Source organism: Watersipora subatra, chromosome 7, assembly GCF_963576615.1.
Source record: "Watersipora subatra chromosome 7, tzWatSuba1.1, whole genome shotgun sequence".
NCBI lineage: Eukaryota > Metazoa > Bryozoa > Gymnolaemata > Cheilostomatida > Watersiporidae > Watersipora > Watersipora subatra.
In genome coordinates, this window is record NC_088714.1 from 31,725,104 (window position 1) to 31,745,870 (window position 20,767).

The window sequence follows — 20,767 nt, forward strand, 5'->3', positions numbered from 1 at the left end:
TTATAAAATAATCGAACATTGAAACCTCTGCATTAAGTTTGCTCAAGAGAAGTACGCAGGGATCAACTAACATATAATAGAACATCCAGGTAGCTGGCCAGAATTATTTGTCGTTGTCTACATTTATAGCATAGAGTAGACAACTCACACCAATTTAATCTCAGAAAGGAATTAATTGCCTAGCAAATGCTGTCTAGTTATATATATTGGCACAGATAGTCTCAGCTTCTAAATGAGACTGGATTAGTGCTGCGTATGGAAGACAATAACCATTGCCTATGTAGATCAACCTCAATAGCCAGTTTTCTTCTCTATGGACGGAAGTTGATAATGACCGAATATAGTCTTATGGGGTCCCTGTAACAAAAATGCCACCGTATTGAAAATGCATACCAATTGTGTTGAAGAAGAAAATCTTAAAAACTCTTTCACAGACCAGCATATAGAAATTCAAGCAGTATTGTAACTGGATTATGTTGGTCAATGAGCAAATCTGCAAAACTCATCAGTCTCAACAAGTAGAAACTCCAGCGGAGTTGGACTCATTCTAGCTATGTTCAAATTCTCTTCCGCTGAATAGCCCCAGTCTTCAGCTGATACTTGTATAAAACCTTTTGACAACGTCTCTCATGCACAGTATATATATTAAATAACAAATACTATTCAGTCAAACTTCTACTTACACATTTTTAGCATAGGACGTAAAATTTGAGCAAATATGTGATTCTGGACCCAAAATAGATGCCAGTCCCAGACATCGCAGCTTTCTAAATCAGCGGATATGTACAAAGTTCCACTTGACATACCGGTAGTTTAGTTTACCATGTTCGAGTAGTATATAACAAGTCTTCATACCTTTTTCAAATTTTAAATTATGAGTCTCAAAAAGACTAGTACTTGTATCAGTACTGCCACCAATAAGACTAGTACTTGTATCAGTACTGCCACCAATAAGACTATTACTTGTATCAGTACAGCCACCAATAAATTCAAATCAGTGAAATATTTATGAATTTTACATATTTTGACATATTTTATGAATTGAACGATTCATAAAAAGTTCATAGCAAAATTCATAGCCACACAAGCAGCTTATCCCTATGATTTAATTTTTTCAATGATTCAATAATCATTACAATGCACTGGTGATTGTGCTACCACCAGTGGATTAAAAGGCAATGAATTCCTTGAATTAAAGCATAAAATTATAAAAACCACACGCAAACAATTTTTTCAATCAACCTTTATATGCGTTAAAAATCGTTTAGTAGTTATCATGAGGAAGAAAGTAAAAGCGATGAGCGGAAGCCTGAATGGGGTAAAAGTGGAGAGACTGCATGCAATAATTCAAGTTTATCGTACACAATACAAATGTAAATCAACTATGTGACTTTACATTTTAGGTAGTCCAAGTTAGACAGCGCCATATCTCAATCAATACCTCTACCTACATGTAGGTCCATTCATCCTTTGTATCATAAGGTTACACCTACATGTACATCCATTGGATTTCTTACTTGTAATGTACGGTAGCTGTTTATATTCTATTGTTTACTTAGTGTTTACATAATGCACTAGTTTTAACATTCCATGTACTTATCTCGTGAAGTTGTTGGGCTGAATTAAAATAAAATTTTGGAATGAATCAACTAAAATACACGAACATTGTATTCTCATATGAATATTTTCTTATAATGAACATGACAACTTTGATATAAACAAAAATTTTGGGACAAATTAGCTATTTAAACAAGAATCTCACAAAGACTTTATTTTTTAATCAATTCAAATTAAAATGCTGACATATTCGCCAGTTTTTTTTGTTTTCCTAAATCATTAGTAAAATAAGTGCATATTTGCGCGTAATAGAAAATCCATCATTTTATAACAAAACTAATTTTCTTTATAATAATAGTTAGAGGAGATGTATGCAAAATATAATTGCATGAAAATTTAGCTTGACAGATATCGTTCACGAAAAACTCACAACAAAATAACCAGAATATCTATCGCAATAGTTATAAGGCGAATCATCTCCACATCATACGACGAAAAAATCCTATAACAAGGTCATGGTAACCCGAGGCGTACGGTATAACTAACCTTGTTAGCTTTCTTGAATGCCTCAGATAAAGTTGGAAACATGGAAGTGCTGTGAAGCTTAGGAAAGGTAGCCTTAGGGAAACTATTATCAGGGAAGGTTGCGGTACTGTAGGAAGATGCGAGTTTTGTTGGTTTCATCTTTGGCAAGATCAATGGATTAGGAGTAATGCCACCCTCATTCGGGACAGCATGAGACTCTTTTTGTAGTTTGGCAAGAGATTTCTTCTACAAGAATGTCAAAATAAACTGAATCCGTAAGAGCAGAATTGGAAATCCACTGAGCTACAAATTGGAAATACCGATGAGCTGCAAATTGGAAATACCGATGAGCTGCAAATTGGAAATACCAACGAGCTGCAAATTAGAAATACCAATAAGAAATATCAATACAATTAATATTCTATCATTAACTAGTCAAACAAGCTAGTCGAACTAAATTTGAACTCAATCACTACAAAATGGTGACGTAACGTGTAAGAGTCATAATACGAATCCTATCTCAGTTCATTTGCTGCATGTACAGATCTCCATAATGAGATTTGCATGTAACAATGTTCGAGTATAAAGCTGCATCACAGCAAAAGGAAAATGAAAAGGCGATGAACTCTAACTAAAGTCTCCCAGTACTTGAGGTAAAGGAAATCATTAAACAGCGGAGGATAATGCATTGTGAAGATAAGGGCTGCCTTGATAAGAATCAGTGGGAGCTGAAGAGGCGCTGACAGCAAGTTCTGTTATTAATAGTTAACTACTTTGGGTTCAATCCATCAGCCAATGGATTAAGAAAAAACTTGGCTACAGTCCTAACTAGTTAATAACTAGAAATCACTATTAAACAGCAGCGCAGAGAAATGAAAACTGACAAGTCTGCGGTGCTAAATAATTACTTGCGCGGGGAGTTTAAGAAGATACTCTGTGAAAGTCCGTTGAAATACACAGTTTCTATCCTCTTTAAAATAAATGCTAGTCCCAAATATAGCTGTAAAATTATCGTCTTCTCTCTCGGCCCGCTTGGGAGAAAAAGCGCCATATAGGAGTATCTCGGTTATCTATTTCAATTTTTGCTTTATTTTAGAAAATTGCAATATTTGTTTGCACCATAGACCTTGCTGTAGAGAAATAAAAGTAAAAAGAATTCATTTGAATTGACCTTGAAAACCATTTCTCTCCTTTACGCAAAATCACCATAACCATGGAATTTAAAGTGAGTGTAATTAGTAAAAAAAAGGAAAAAGCTATCAATAGAAACCAATAATACCACAGTTACAATGCAGTCATTAAATTATGATGTTTAGCTTTTTTTATTTTGAAGTGCAAAAGAGGTGAGTTTGAGAAGACCTTGAAACAGATTAGGCTATTTACATGCATTTTACACTTCATACAGTGTAAAATCCCTATAACGTAAATGTACTGTACATCAGACATTCATAGCCAAACTTTAATGTAACAGTTGAGGGACAAATAAAAACCTGCTAATGGCAAAATAACAAATGGAGCCGAGTCAGGTTTATAGACGTCATGATTCATATCCAACCAATCAACTCCTTCTGTTATTAAGAAGCACTATATCTTTATAATCTGGCTGCGGTTGATGTGATACCACAACATATGCTAACTCTCGCACACATCAGCAGAAAGCTCCCATTGATAAGTCATCAATATAAACTGTCATGCAATTTCACTTTCTTTTTGCACAACTTCAGCAAATTATCAACAAATACTCTTTTGCGTAGGTGTACTCAAGTCGGATTCCAAAACTCTCTTATCATTCTGTTTCGTTTACTCACTGCCTACACTTTACAAATGATATAAAGAGTTTCCTTTTTAGGTGTGTGACTTGGTAGTAGCCACTATCCTACCTTCTTCTTATGATGATGATGAAGTGGAGGAGGTTTGGAGGACTTATCTCCGCCAGATTTTGTAGGTGGTTTGTCGTGTTCGGCTGCATTTATGTCGGCAGCAATTTTGCTGCTATCGGCTTCACCTTCTGCTTCGGCTGCAGCGGTTGCGTGAGATTGCTCTTTAGCAAGTGCTGCCGCACGTTTGTCAGCATCTCTAATAATGACCAAAGTATGATGTCTGAGCCAACACACTCATTTATAAAGTTGCCTCTTAGACCTTTTTTAAAAACAGCAATAGGAGTAATAAAGTGCAGAATGAATTTTTTTATTGGCACACTATAAAACAGCTTTTAATCAATCAACAACATTCAAACATGACAAGTAAAATACTAGATCTAAAAACGGAAAATAAAAAGTAAGTATAAGCGAATCAAACTTGTTTGAGAGATGGTATTTTTACAACTTGACAAACTAGATTAAATTGCTTGTCACATCTGACCAGCAAAAGCAACTAATCACGCGACTGTAGAATGCCATCGCGCTACAAGATGAAGACATAGTCTATGGCATGGAGTGATAAAGGAGCTGCGGGGGGTTGGAGCGTAAAAAACTTTGCTACTTACACAGAACTCCCGCAAGGAGTAGGCGAGCACCAAGCCTGCTTGACTGTTAACTCAGCCAGTCTTAAAGACATGCAAACATATTATGCTTTACTTGGAAAAATTGAGGTTATGGTACCAAATCTTTCTTACCACTTTATTCAAAATTACCCAATATCTTCAATATGGCTAGTAGCCCAACTTAACTTGCAGGTATAACAAAAAAAACTCAAGTTGAAGATGAACTTACACAAAATTTTAGTAGATGTTTAAAACTTGAAAGCAATCAACTTGAAATGTTTGAGACCAAACTTGATCATGGCTAAAACGCTCAGAAGGAAACTGTACATGCCGAAGTATGTCACTAGTTGCACGTGATTGATATCGGCTATTGTGTTCAAGTTGCAGTGTTACGTGTCTCTATTCTGTCAGTCTCGTTGCTGAAGTGCAACTATAGACATCATAATCACATTTTCACTTGAACCTGAGCATTTTAACTGAGATAAAGTTTTGTCGATTTCAATCTTGAAACATCCTGGCAGTCAGATCACCTCAAACATCAAAAGCAATTACAAATGATAGAAAAATACCGATAGTTTCTGATAAAACCTACTAAAATTTTATGTAAGTTAACCTTTAGACAGATAACTAAACAAAAGGAATCATAAATTTAGTATTAATTTTGATAAGTGAAGTTGTCTCGCCTTTAACTCCGTTGAACAAATAAAAACAAATTAAAATCCAAACCAACCTCAGTTCCTTAAAGTAAGGGTGTCGGAGAGCCTGCTTGGCTGTGATTCTTTCATCTGGATCGTACTCACACATCTTATATATCAGTTCAACCGGATGCTTACCGACATGGGGCAGCATTTTCTCTATGCCCCGCCCTTGCTTGACTGGGAAATTAAAATCAATCCCTCTCGTTTTACTAAAAAGGTAATAACGAAACTGGTGAGTCAATAACTTTGATCAAATAAGCAAACACGAGAACGCGGATCAAGATAGCTGACTAATGTCAGTGAAAGTGTGTAAAGCTGCCAGAGCCATGTGCGATACACAGCATCGGTAACACATAGCAACACTCCACTTCTACAGCTAACTACCAGTTCTCTATCAAACTAACAAATAACACACTGTCTATTCCAGCAAATATTCATAGAGCTAACAGAACGACAACTCTATGATGCTACAAGCGTAACCAATAAAAGTATATATCTCCACATAACCGTTATACTTCTAGAAATGCTTTGTCGCTGAAACATATATTGAATGTACATCAGAATAAATGCATGAAAGGGCAACAAAAAACTAAGTTTGGGAGTTGTCCCCTCTATCGCATATGCTTTAACTAGCATTCAATTCATTCCAATAGGCAATAAATAACAAAGATCAACATAAAGAAAAACGCAGAATACTGATGATTAGAGAGTTACTCATAAATAGACTTATGATAAGAGGAAAAGCCAAAGTAGTAAATTATAAGTGAAGCAGTGACCAGCATCTGCAACAAATGAATTTTAAACAGTCCTGTCACATGTGTTTATAATATTGTTGCAAGGCAAGAATACAAGAGCTTATGACGAATTGAACAGAACCCTGTCAATATTGTCCTTATAGAGGCATCAGAATGTAAAAAGAAGTAACTAATCATAAAAGTATTGCATAAGTATATATATATAAATATGACAGTTTTATATATATATACATATATATATATATACTTTTATTGAGCAGCCCATAATCATTTTAGCAAAAAAAATTTACAAATGGTGTCGCAAAAAATAAATTACAGTTTGCACCGTGTAGTGTTATAAACACAAAAACTAAAACTTAAACAATGAAAACCTCAAAGCACTAAGTTGATTTATCTATCTTATTTCTTGTGACAATAGATTTCAAGAATTAGCACTATAATTGTTGAGTACATATTTGGGTACAAAATAAAATCATCACGGCGTGGATATTTGAAAAAATTCCAAAGGAAACAAAGAAGTTAAACGTCAAAGTGTCTTATGAGCCAAATAAAAAACCCGTAATACTCACTGTTTGAGTTTGTCGAGCATAGTCTGAGAGGGTGTGCCTAGTATGTCATGGATTTTTGCTATTTGGTCCACTTCGTTTGAGCCAGGAAACAACGGATGTAAACTAAAAATTATTAAAAACCCTTCCAAGAGGTGGCAATGCTGAACTCACATACAATATAACAGTACAAAAAGTGATACAGAAGTACAAGTTACTCTGCAGTTAAGGGTAGCCTGAACTTTCATGCATACTCAAACAGACAAAACCACCATCATTTTCTATCTGTAAATTTCTTAATTGAAACACTCGATACAACAGCACAGCTCCAAGAGTTCAGAACATCTAACAATTTATAACATCAGACAAAATAGATGACACGTTTAAAGAAGATCAGGTAAAATGCATAAACTAGAACAAGTATTTATTGAAATCCAGATCATAGCTTTGGCAAAACTTGGCAGCAAGCCAATTCATTTTTTGAAAAGCTTTGTTCCAACAAAACGAAAACAACTAGTGACTAACCAGTCACTTTTACCACCCGCTTGTTCTCCATTCTATGATCCTAAGGTCAGTAATATCATGAGAGGCAATGTGTTCACTTTGACATACTGTATATTCCCTATATCTCAAAGCTATGTTTCTCTTCTAAACAACTCAAACCAAATTTATGAGGAGCAACTTTCGAACTATAATTTGGTTTTTATACGATTTTATATACATAACTGAGTGATGGAATAGAATCTATCACTATCAGATCTACCCACGAAGTGCTTCATGAATGCCTAAAAAGTTCATTGTAACCACAAGTAATGCAACCAGCCAATCCTATCTAAGTACGCATCGGCATCGCACCACAAGTGAAGACCTCACTGCTGGTTGCTTTCACAATCGATCCTGACAATGCCTTCCAATGGCATTATAAAATGAGGCACATTGGTACGGGTTCAGAGACTCATTTTAAAGAGTCATACATAGCTAAAGGTCAAATATGGGTCAGCTCACATCAGCAAGTTTTGTGCCAATACATTTATTTCTCAAGGCATCATTCGTGTTATATATGCTGTTCACCTGCTTTCCCTTACCTTAGCAAACTTTTGTTACAAAGCTAATATATAAATATTCCAAATTATGTAAGAGAGGATAAAAACAAATAGACAGAACTACTGTAGCGTTCCTACCTTAAGACCTCAAAGAAAACACATCCCACAGACCAAATGTCCATTTTATAGCCATAGTAGCCATCTGTTAAAAGGCATTCGGGGGCACGGTACCACCTCGTACTGATGTACTCTGTGTATGGGTGTTTAGAGTAGACGCTACGACATGATCCAAAGTCTGCGAGTTTTAACAGGTCCTCCTTAACTAGAATGTTCTCTGGCTTTACGTCACGGTGAAATATTCCCTTGCTAAAAGACGAGAGGCTTGTCTGAATATACTAGGCTACGAGTGTATGCTATATAATGAAATAAGGTAAATATTTACATAAACTTTAGTTTACTGATCATTATTATTATTAATTTTAAACATTCTGCAGTGTTTGAGATTAATAATTTCAAATACTAATATTAGAGATATAATAAGTAATATTATATCTCTAATATTAGAGATAGATATTATATTATATTATATTATCCTAACATTAGATATATTATAAGTGACATGAAAGCAGATTTCTATGGAAACTTGACTCTTTCAGCATTTCCCTGAGTTTCCTCTTTGCAGACAGCGACAGCTAAAGTAGAAACATTCTTTGCTGTATGACTATGTTATTTTGAAGTGGTTAAAAAAACTGGAAACAGATTACTTTCTTACCAATACATGTATCTAACAGCATGATGCTTGTACATGTATCTAACAGCATGATGCTTTTACATGTATCTAACAGCATGATGCTTGTCAGATACAATGAACAAGACTTGGCTATAGAACAAATTCTTCTGATAAACAAAAAAGGTAAGAGACTGCAGTACTACAGACTACAGGCCAAATCACCAACTAGTAACAGGTGGTTTAAAACTCTCTTTTTGTAATTTATTCCAAGTGACACTGACTAATAATTACTATAAGAGAAAGATAGTCCAGTCTCAAGCATTTTGAACTGAAATATTTATTTACTGAAAACTAAAGACAGGTTGCTGGCAGCTAAACCAGGTCAGATTTAATGATTGATTGTATGAAGCTTTAAAATCAAATTAACAAATCGAATCATTATTAAATTTAACAGCAAAAATCTTAGATCTAGCCATGATTTTGAAAAAATGACTTGCTACTCATTGCAACCATTGAGCAATATTACTCAAGAAATATGAACACAAAATAATGTTATTTTCTTCAAATAAGTAAATTATGAGCAGAGCTTGCAAAGAAAATGTTTAAAATGAGATCTTATTGAAATGAACTGCTGCGATAGCAAAGAAAAATTATTTCAAGAAATGCTAAGAGTATATATAATAATAATGGACAGTGAATTCTTCTCAAGTATTAAGAAGCGAAGAACAAGCATTTTGTGGTTATGTTTAGAATAAAATGGCTGCAAAATGCTACTGCTGCGGAATTAATACCTGGAAAGGCTTGAGCAAAAGATTTCAGAGAGAAACCAATAACATCTCAGGTTCTCAGAGTCTAAATGCAAGAATGCCTGTTCAATTAACTCCCTAACATCTGGACCACCTTGCAGAGTCGACAAATTGCAACTAAATTATTTGTGAAGAAGATTGTGTCCTTGCTTTGTAGAATCAATTACAAAGCTAAACTCAGGCAGCTCCTAACGGCCAAAGTGAACTACTTAAAACCCTGTGTTCACTTCACCCAACAATTTCTGACTGGCAAATATATAAAGTGAAAGGATATAATAGCTGCAAATGAGGCTGGAGCGACTCACCGGTGCATAAAGTCTATAGACTTGAGCAGTTGATACATGTAGTTCTTTACCTTCTTCTCTGGTAAATAATGTCTCTTACCTGCAACCGAACAAACTTCAATAACCTTCAATAACATGTATATACATGTATTTATTCATATATATGCAAATGTATATTATATATACAGTCAAACATGGATAACTCGAACTTCAAGGGACCGAGCAAAAGTGTTCGAATTATCAGAGCGTTCAAGTTATCAGAGCACTGTCACAAGTCCATATATTTACTTATTTATTAGTAGATACATGTACATATACAAACTACAATATAAATCAAAAGCACAAATGGCTTGTTTCAAATTAAATGCTTCTAATGTAAAGTTTAAAACGTTTTCATGAAAAAGTATAGAGATTTTTCTATCACTTGAGATTGGTTTGTTGTTTGAGGTGATGTTATTGCCAGGACATTTTTCAGATTGACATTGGCAAAACTTGATCGTTGTTGAAATGCTCAAAAGAAAAGACATTTTTTTCTTTTGGGGTTTTACCCACGATCAATTTTGCCGTTTTTTCTTGAAGTTTATGCAGATTACCTTACTTTACCTGGGATTCGTTAAGAGCAACACTCCGAGGCAGTTCAATTAGAAGTTTTACGAGGTTTTACGGTACATTCTATATCACTCACGCTTTTTTAATAGATACTTATTGAATGTACACACGTATTCTGTGTTTAGGTCAAACGATGAATAGTTTTTTGTAGCTCAGACAACGTATTACAACAATTTTAAGACGTTTTAAACATTCAACATTCCGACGTTGATTCAACACGGAATCAACGTCGGAAAACTATTCATCACGGGCTAGCCGGGTCACGCACTCAAGGATTTTCGCCACGCACATACAAAACAACATGCGATTTTTGTTTTGTATGTGCGTGGCGAAAATCCTTGCGCGCGTGACCCGGCTAGCCCGTGCTATTCATCGTATCGCAGTATAAATCAAATTTTACCAAACTTTTAGAAAAGTCGTTGACAAAAATATTTTGCCGATGGTGGTAATAACGACGCTTATGAATTACGAAAAGATGAAGTTTACCTCTATGGCTTTGAATAAAGTGATTTTCTAAAGCGATAACAACCGTTTCGGTAGCCGTTGGGCAAAAAAACAGTTCGAATTAACAGTGTTGAGTTCGAGTTATCTATAGCAATTTATCATTACGTGGGAACGGACCAAAGGAAATGTTCGAATTAACCATGTGTTCGAGCTATCCGTGGACGAGTTATCCATGTTTGACTGTATATATAGATTAAAACATCTGAAAATTCAAAGTTTTCTTCACTACAAATCTGTTTCACGGTGTCGCTCGTCAGGTGTCACTTGTCAAGTGTCATTGTTCGAATAATGACACCTGAAGAGTGACACCACGAAACAGATTTGTGGTGAAGAAAAATTTGGGTTTTCACATAATTTGTAGTCAAAACAATCACTCTACTTATTATTAGTAATGTAAAGTTATTTTGTAGATTTGAATTTTACCTTATTTTATTTATATTTATATATTAATATATATATATAAATATATATAAATTTATATAAACATATATATTTATAAATAAAAATATATATCATATGTTATATATGCAAAAAACTGCAAACACTGCCTCTATTTTATATAATACATTAAATATATACAATATGTTATATATATATAACACCGTTTATTGCCTTGAGATATATCACTGCTAGTTTGAAATCATAAAGATAAGTCCTTGTATTCAGTCATGTTTCACCATATATCAACAGAAGTGCCATAAGGGATTCTAGGTGTTGTTAGCTATGACAATACTGCTCTTCAGCCCAAGTCAGCACGGCTCGAACAGTAGCCAAGGATATGTACATGTCTTGAGATCTGATATGATGTAAGCAATATTTGTTCTCAATTTTCTTCAATCTAATCTACAGTAGATTGGATAGCCAGGCAATGGAGAGCTATATGTCTATAGGACTTCGGCTTATCACCAACCAGAATTGTACCTGAACCAAACAGCTCCACAGATAAAAATGAGAAGGCGTAGAGCTTGCTATTTGTTAATATTTACCAGGGTTAGCGAATGACTTAAACAGAGACAAGTCCATAATGAGATAAGATGTATCTACGCCTATGGCTAATAAAAGTAAATTTTGATTAGACTCAATAGGAGAGAAACTTTTATCACGCGTGTCTGTTATTGCTCCTGACGTGAAAGTGTGTTTCAACTCAAAACAGCCACCTTTTTCTAAGATTTTCAAACTAAAATGGAAGTAGTTCGCAGTACACTTCATCTCATGAGTTCAGAGTCCATTCAGCAGCAAGCGGCAGCACAGAAGGCAGCAATTGTATTAGATTGAGAGCTGAGCTGTTTGAAATGCGATACAGCTGATACAGTAAATGCAGTAAATTATAATGATTAGCCCGAGCATTCATCCGAGTCCTTATGGTGACGACCGCCGTGATTGTAAAGCGTAAAACGGGTGACAAAGGCTTATCAATGGAGGCATTTGTCTTATTCGACTGCATTGTTGTTGTGAGTAGAGAGAAAAATGTGCTGTTTAGAAAATTCACTGGTATAGTAGAGGGTAAGTTGATAAACAGAGAGACTCTGCAATTGATTGGATAACGGCAATGGGTGCACTGGGAAAACAAGGGTTAATTAGATGAAATGAAACCCGTGGGGTGTTCTGCATGGTTACAGCCAACTGCAACCATGCAATCGGCCAGGACAAATACCTTAAAGGAAAATGATATCCCTGCTGCTGCAAGTTATTTTAAAAAGTCATGCAAAAGCAAAAAATGAAATAAACAGACTGAAACTAGATTGTCTTCTGGCTCCAACAAATGTGAATTTCTGTTGATGCAGAATTTCGGTAAACTAGAATAGTCGAATTCAGTAATGAAGAAAACAATTTATCTTCTGAGTTCCAGCGGAATACAAAATGTCAGAATATTCTTCTGTATTTTAGACCACGATCAAGAATCGCATTAAAGGCATTGAAAACAAATTGGCTATTTATGCTAGAAATTCCTTCTTGGTCACCTTGAAAGTGGCCTCATGGCAGCCGATGCTTCGGTCAGAAGAGTTCGTAGTCAAAACCTAAGAGCTCGCAACTAGAAAAACTCACTTTAACTTGGTTCAATCAGGTGCCAGCGAAGCTCCAATTTGATTGGACATTGTATAATTAGCGGATCCTGTATTCACTTTATTTATTTAAAAACAATCCATGAAATTGTGATTCAAGATGGAACAAATGAAACCGAGTAAGCTTAAGTCAGAAAATAATTGAAACAAAGTTGCTTCTTTAAGGTGTATCCCAACCCATGGGGCCACTCCGTGAAGCCTTCAGTTGGAGAGATTAAAAAACCAAACAGAACACTCTAGGCTAACTTCAAATTGTTGGATACTGAATTGTTTGTTAGCAGGATCAATAAAAAAACATATGAAAACACACGCAAGATGTGAAGGAAAAAGGGGTTTGAGGAGAACATCAGCTTACCACGAATCATCTCATATATGTTCATCTCAAGAAGCTCACACACTAGCACCAGAGTCCCAGACTTCTTGTCACTAAAAGCATTGAACTATGTTTGAACTACATGTACTCACTAACATTGAGTATTGAACTATTGATTGATGAAAATAAACAAATCTAATCTCAAAATATTTTTCTAAAGATTAACGCCATTAAAGAGAAAATACTCAGACCCTGTAGTTTCAAAGGCAAAGTATATGATTAACAGATGTCTATGATGTCTATGATGTCTATTGGTATCATGTAGAAGACTTACAATATGACCTCCTCCAGCCGAAGAACATTTGGATGACTGCCAAGTCTACGTAGCGCTTGAATCTCTCTAAGGTTGTTCACTTGCTCCAAACTAAAACACAGCATTTCTATTGAGACATATATATGTGTCATTGAAGGTCGAAGTTTAACCTGTACAACATTTACAGTACTAGGGTTGGGCTTTTGAGCCTCGATAGGATATGACTAGTCAATGACAACTTTCAAGCATGACATTCCCCAAGGACAGATGAAGGATGTAAAATAAAAATCATTGCAGTGCAGAGGATGAATGCTTACACTAACATGATCCACAAGTCAAGTGGCAATTGTATGTCAATTCAATTGAATTTCCTGATTTTTATTCAATATCTGGGTCTCACGTTCCATAACTAGGGTTGGGATCAACATGTATGTTAAAAAAGTGCAAAAGCAACACAAAGCTTTCAATTCTAGGATGGCAGTTGTTGAGTCTTGAAAATCTTGAACTTTGTTGCATGATTATCTGTTATTGTATCAAAATAATAATACTTAATAACAATACTTTTTTCCAATTTTAAAGAGCGATAAATTTCTTGTCAGAAAATATCTAAAACTATTTTTAGTTATTTTGTTAAATAAAATGTTCAGCATTTAGTTTTGATACAGTAAGCAGAGAATGAGTAAGTTTTCTTGAGAAACAGTCTCAGAAGTTAACTAAATGACTTTATTGTTCCAGCTGAGCTTGAAGTGTAAACCTCTGTGATATTTAAAAAAGTAAACAATTTTCCGTAAATGCAAAAATGTTATTTTAGCGATTCACTTTCGTGGACCATCAAAATGAAATAAAATGATGACTGCAAAATTTTAGGTTTGTAGAAAATAGAAGTTTCATCATTTTTTCTCAGGTAGTCATGATAAACCCTTTACATGTCATTAAGCATGCAACAAATTAAGTTGAGCTAGTGTAAATTCAAACCATTTCGACACCATAAACGGTTCAGGAGCAATGAAACTATAAAATCTTTACATCACTTTTTTAATACACCAGATTCAACAAGCCAAAAAAACGAATTCACTCAAAACTTGCCCAATCTAGAGCATAGACCCTTTTCAGACTTGAATCACAGAGTTAGTAACTCGGATAATAAACAAGCGCACAAACATATTGCATCCAGCAAAAGAGAGAGTATACAAAAGGGGAGGTGCCACTAAAACGCTGATTGTCGAGGAATTTGCTGTTCTTTGTTGGCAGCGTTGACATAGGAAATTAATTAAAGCCAAATCAATAGGCTTTAATAGATTAGCTGATAACTATTCTGAAACCAACTGGCAGCAGCCTCTCTTCACACCAACAGTACCAGTAGCCTCTTTTCATATCAATCAATCAAACAGGACACTAGAATGACAAACTGTGCATTCCTTTTGAATAGATAAATTTATCCATTAGATTGACTGCATGTTCATTAGATTTATGGCACACCCCAGCAGGTGAAGTGCATTCGATAGGATGATAAGTACTCTGTCACTTTGTTCTAAACACACTGATAACCGTACAGATATTAAAATTAAAATTTTTAATGCAATAAACTGCGATGAAAAATCTTTCTTCATATTACAAAAGTTTTGAATAAAAGAACAAGTTTGTATTGCTCCAAACTGTCATGAAATGCAAGAAAAATATTAAATTTATAGGTAACACGGGCAATTTATGCAACAGTTAGATCAAAGCATATGTATAAATTATCGATACAAATTAATTTCCTTATTTTATCATAAACTCATATAAAAGTTGGTAAAAAACATTAAACATGCTGGCAGCATGGTACAAATCTAATAAGCTAAATATCCTAAGTAAAAAGCTGTTTTGCTTGACGAAATGTGTGAGCTGATGTAACACATGTTAACAAACTCTGACATCAAATTTGGTCTACATGAAATACTTAACTCGTAACTGAGTATATTCCGATTGTATTCAATAATACTTACATGTATGTAAAATAACTATTGTAGTTGTGAATATAAAGAACATCATCTGATCTTAGATCACGACTACATTTAGGTATTTAATGTACATGTGACTATTATAGTGAACAAAGTGGATATACTCAAAATTATGAGATAAATATTTTATTGAAAGAGAATCTGTCTGGATCTAAAAAGTTCATCTATATACATATATAAATCTCAAAGTTGGTCTGTCGTCTGTGGTTCGTCTGTCCACCTATAGCGTTAAAGTTTTAGCAACAAAAAATCACTTTCGTATTGGATTAGAACTCACGATATTCAAATCGCAAGTCTGCTAACCAGTGCGTGTAACCACAAAGCTAAGCCATTCTTATCACAATCAAAGCTCTTATCGTACACCGTATATCCTTTTCACGATTGCACACGATAACTGTGTACTTTTTATTAATTAATAAGAGTATGTGCTCTGAGGTTACGATGCCCCTGTTAAGATTTTTTCGCCTCACTAAATGGAACAAGATGTTTTGTCGCCCTCGTCATGTGAGGGTAAAATATTTTGACTGTTTTTCGGCCATATAACAGAAATTCCGCTCGAATTTAAAATTTAAACTATTATGAACATAGTAGCTATTACTAACATCTAGGCGTTATTACTAACATAGTCACTATTACTAACATAGTAGCTATTACTAACATAGTCGCTATTACTAACATAGTCGCTATTACTAACATAGTAGTTATTACTAACATAGTAGCTATTACTAACATAGTCGCTATTACTAACATAGTAGCTATTACTAACATAGTAGCTATTACTAACATAGTCACTATTACTAACATAGTAGCTATTACTAACATCGTAGCTATTACTAACATAGTCGCTATTACTGACAAAGTAGCTAGTACTAACATAGTCGCTATTACTAACATAGTCGCTTAATAGCGATAGCGTTAGTAATATTACTAACAGTCACTATTACTAACATAGTCACTATTACTAACATAGTAGTTATTACTAACATAGTAGCTATTACTAACATAGTCGCTATTACTGACAAAGTAGCCAGTACTAACATAGTTGCTATTGCTAACATAGTCACTATTACTAACATAGTCACTATTACTAACATAGTTACTGTCACTGACCTGTCATAACGCTGTTTCATCTTTTTGCAGGCCCAGTAAGAGCCATCCTGTTTCAGTTGACATTTTAGCACCTCTGAAAATGTCCCCTCTCCTTTTTTACTTAATATCCTGTACTCTACAAAAGCAGCAGCCTTAACTGTGACAGACAACAGAGCAACAAAACCTTCTCAATTTGCAGATCAATAGAAGGGTTTTCCACAAATGTTAATTGAGTAGTTCATTAGCAAGGAGGAATGTAATTATATAATATAGCCGGGATGTTTGGATTTGACAGGTTGTCAAGGTAAGGATTTCAAACTATCTGTAAATTCCGCCATTTTAATAAGACAAGCAACGAGCATTAAATAAATGCAACCAGATGATAAACACACAGGAAACCATAACAAAACATGAAGCGTGTTTTCCACATTTTCAAAAAAATTATGAAGTGATCCTAATAATTGCGTGCTCGCTGAATACAAAATAACTTTTGCTTTTACAAAATTTAAGATAAATTCTCCCTTGATTCAGCAGCTAAGGTAAAGCATTTCAGATATAAGACAAGCTTACACATATGAAATCCTCTACCTCAATTGCTAAATTGCTTTTATATGGTATATATGTAATACAAACTCACATATATACCAAAAACTTTTAGAAAACGCAAGATTAATTCTTATCTCGATGTAGATGTTAAAATAGAACACTTCATATGTAATACATGCTTACACATACATACACACACACACACACACATATATATATATATATATATATATATATATATATATATATATATATATATATATATATATATATATATATATATATATATATATATATATAGAATAATTTAAAATAATTTAAAAGAAGATAAAAATTTTGACTATTATATTTACACTACTAATAGTTTCGTGTTAAAAACACTCATCAGGTGACATTCATTTATGCGCAGAAGCTTATATATTAGAACTATTAGTAGTGTAAATATAATAGTCAAAATTTTTATCTTCTTTTAAATTATTTTAAATTATTCTATATGCACTGCCTTTATGGCATTGAGCACTTTTTAGTCAGAAGATTTCCACTAGATATATTAGTATATATATATATATATATATTAGCAATAATTACGCAAATGTGTTTGTTGCTTTTTCGTAAATTATACACAAACTAAAAGATATGTATTAATATGCTCTATTAAGTAGCCACAAGGGGAACATACAATCTTAGGGAAAAGTGCATAAAAAGGCAAACATAGTGCTAATAATTCACTATATTCCGCCAACACTCTGTTGAATATACCCTTTTTTTTAAATAACAGATGTATGTGCTTTAAGCGCACCCGGAACAATAAAGTCCCACAGTAAACTTCTGCGATTGTTACTTAAGAAAACTTAGTCTTTCTCTGCTTATAGTATCAAAACTACATGCTGAACATTTCATCCAAAAAAGAAAAATAGAGTGATTTCATTTTGAAAAAACTTCAGACTATTGTCTCTGATACAATAGCTAACTCGAAACAAAATGTCATTAATAAGCTAATCCTTACTGAGTTAACTCTAGCTTCATAGAAATAGTGACAGAGTTTTGCCAGTAAACCTTTTGGTACAATCAAAATCAGTGAATATACTGAACCTAATTTTATAGATCAAAACACATATTTACCACCATAGATTTTAGTCCATAAATACACAGAAGCAGCCACAGGTTATTATGGCATACACTGAATCTTGATCAATGGCCACCATCTCTAATATAAATGCAGAGGTTAAAACTACTGAGTACACACACATATCATGATGGTATTGATTGTAATTTTAATACATGGACTCATACTGCGTGCTTACAAAGATAGTTTGTTGCAAGAGATTTCGACAATACAACAGTAGTTTTATGTAAAAACAATGGATAAAGTGGTATCAAGGCTGCGATGTAGTTGCAAAATCAACTGAATGATTAAAAAAGCATGTTAGTTATGCGGGCAATAGATCATATAGGAAAAAAAATAAAACAATACGGACATCCAAAGTAGCAGGGTCAAAAGAATATATCTGAAGCCAAAAAATGCATCAAGTTGCGTTGGGAATAGTAACTGCAAAATTCTCCAGCTAAAAAGATTTATGATCACAGTGTTTGAGCACTCCATCAACCAGCTGCTTAAGCACAAAGGATCTGTTACAACAGTATGGATGAGGGAAAAACAGATTAGAACAATTGGTGAATTGAATAATTGTGTAGTTCCGTATGCTTTAGTTAGTCAGGTTAGTTTGCAACAGAGAGTAACATTTTATGCAAGAAGAATCAGATATTATGAAAATCACAACTTTATGTGAAATCAAAAAGCTACAATTCAAAGGAATGTACAATTCATTAAACATTCTTCAACAATTTTACCCATCGCGTTACCCATCAACCTTCAGATGTAACAAAATAATTTAACCATAAGTTAAAGGTGAGTGGCCTCAACACTTCAGCTCGTACTTGTAATTGTATACATGTCTAATTCTCAGTGGTTAGATAGAGTTTATGTAAGTGAATAATATTTTTATATACATGCATTGAGGATCTATTGTATGTGAATCAAACTCGGGTGATTGCTTTATAGCAATGACTGAAAGAAATTTAAAATAAATTCAGCTTTAAACAAATCAAATCATAATCAATCATAAATACTGGAGTAAGTGAAATTGCTAGCACAGTTTGAAGCAGTTTTGCACCCATTTTTTTAAACATGTAGCTGCTAGCAAGGTATCTGATGAAAAGTATTTCATATTCAATATAAAACGTAGGTTAGCATGACCTGGAACAGCGTGTATTCTAATTTATGAAAATGTTTGACTAAAATTATTAAAATAGAAGCTTGCATGAGAGGTAATAAGCATTCAGGTCAGGGTTTACGTTATTACGGGTACGGGTTACTAATTCTAAGTATAACAAAGAAAGACTTAAATCTAGAGCAATTTATGTCAATTGGCAAATTGGTTTGTTTTAAAATTTAACTGACTGTCAAATGAAAATGAATCATATATAATAAGGCATTTTTAACTATTTTGCCAAATTTCGGCTCATACCATAACCCATTCGTTGTAAGATTAAATAAATGCTTGATTTGCAACAAAATTACGGCAAGTTAGCTAACAGAAGCAATTGAATTAATTTTTGCATATGGTGTTAGTATTAGCTAAATGAAATAGTTTCTGGCTATTATTGCAACAATTCCTATCATACATGGATAGTAAAGCATAATAAAGACTATCAAAATCCTGAATGTATAACAGTCTGTTTAGCTACTAAGCAAAACAGCGATTAGCATAATAATTGCAAAATCAAAAGCACTGTAGTAATAAACTGATTCTAATGACAGAGCTTATAAAAAATCTGAGTAAATGTCACTAGTTAATACTTGTTAACACCATTTATCGGCTATATCACTTACTCTGAGCTAGGATGTTCATCCCAGGTCATTGGTTGGCAGTTAACGGAGACTCATACTATCCACTAAATATTGAAATACAGTTACACAGCCGCTTCTGTGAGGACTTACGAAAATTGCGGAGTACCATCAATTTTATACTATACTCGTGCAATAGAACTCATGGACTTAGTATGAGGTTTACACATGGACCGGATTGCGCTGAATTTGAAAACAAGAACACAAGGCGCTAAGAAAATTAACTTTACAAGTTTAGCTTTTAAAAGCAAAAGTTATTTTAGGTCAAAATAAAATAATAAGCTAAAATTTATATAAGCATTAGATTGTGTTTGTGCAATTGTTAATTTTAAAACTGCTCCTTAGAAGTAAAATATTATATTATTGAATCCGTACGTTCCGTTTCATGGCAACCAATCCTTAACAGACTTTTCGAAGGGTTTGTTATCACGAAAGAATAACTCCAGAATAAAATCTCAACAGTATACTAGGGTTGTAATGGGAAGATAACTTATACTTCTATTGTTTAGTAATACTGTCGTTGTACACTGGTACAGCGTGCGCGATACAGATGGGGGGGCCGATGGTTTTTATAATTCTGTTATTATTTGGTAAGAACTAGTTCTTCACGCATTTATACTTCTTGGTTAATCAGTATACATACATGTAAAGCTAACAACACCCATACTCAGCTTGCATATTTGCTTTGACATCACAGCTATGTACTTATGATTTTGGTTGCACCATGTTTCTGTGTTACATTGTTGTCTCGGAGAAGTTGTATTACTCTAGATGTGAGTGAAACAACAAAATGCTGCTAAGTAGCACCAAGGAGCTACGATGGCACACCAACCTTCCCTTTGCTACCAGGTTTCACTACCACAGCATCACATGCCTAGAAGTGTTGTAATTACACGCCTGTAAAGTGTTGGCAGTCCCTACTGCCAACATCTGTGCTCAAGCCATTAACTGCTGGGCAGTCTCCCCAAGGCCTCTTGACAAGACCATGCTGCTACCC

General features: G+C 34.2%; 1 protein-coding gene across 1 annotated transcript; it reads right to left on the minus strand.

Annotated features, from left to right (window-relative positions):
- Positions 1–241: 241 nt before the first annotated feature.
- Positions 242–19,835, minus strand: LOC137400164 (MAPK/MAK/MRK overlapping kinase-like). The gene is made up of 11 exons (XM_068086479.1): positions 19,756–19,835; positions 16,338–16,452; positions 13,249–13,338; positions 12,957–13,027; positions 9,447–9,525; positions 7,744–7,971; positions 6,587–6,688; positions 5,295–5,471; positions 3,963–4,158; positions 2,104–2,328; positions 242–357 (listed from the first exon to the last, which is right to left on the minus strand). Exons 1-11 carry the CDS (start codon positions 19,772–19,774, stop codon positions 292–294), a joined length of 1,368 nt encoding a protein of 455 aa, XP_067942580.1. The 5' UTR covers positions 19,775–19,835; the 3' UTR covers positions 242–291.
- Positions 19,836–20,767: the final 932 nt, after the last annotated feature.

Coding starts and splice junctions, on each gene's coding strand:
- LOC137400164 (XM_068086479.1), bottom strand. Junction 9,526..12,956: donor CATATATGAGATGATTCGTG/GTAAGCTGATGT, acceptor GTTCGGTTGCAG/GTAAGAGACATTATTTACCA. Junction 6,689..7,743: donor GTTTTCTTTGAGGTCTTAAG/GTAGGAACGCTA, acceptor AATAATTTTTAG/TTTACATCCGTTGTTTCCTG.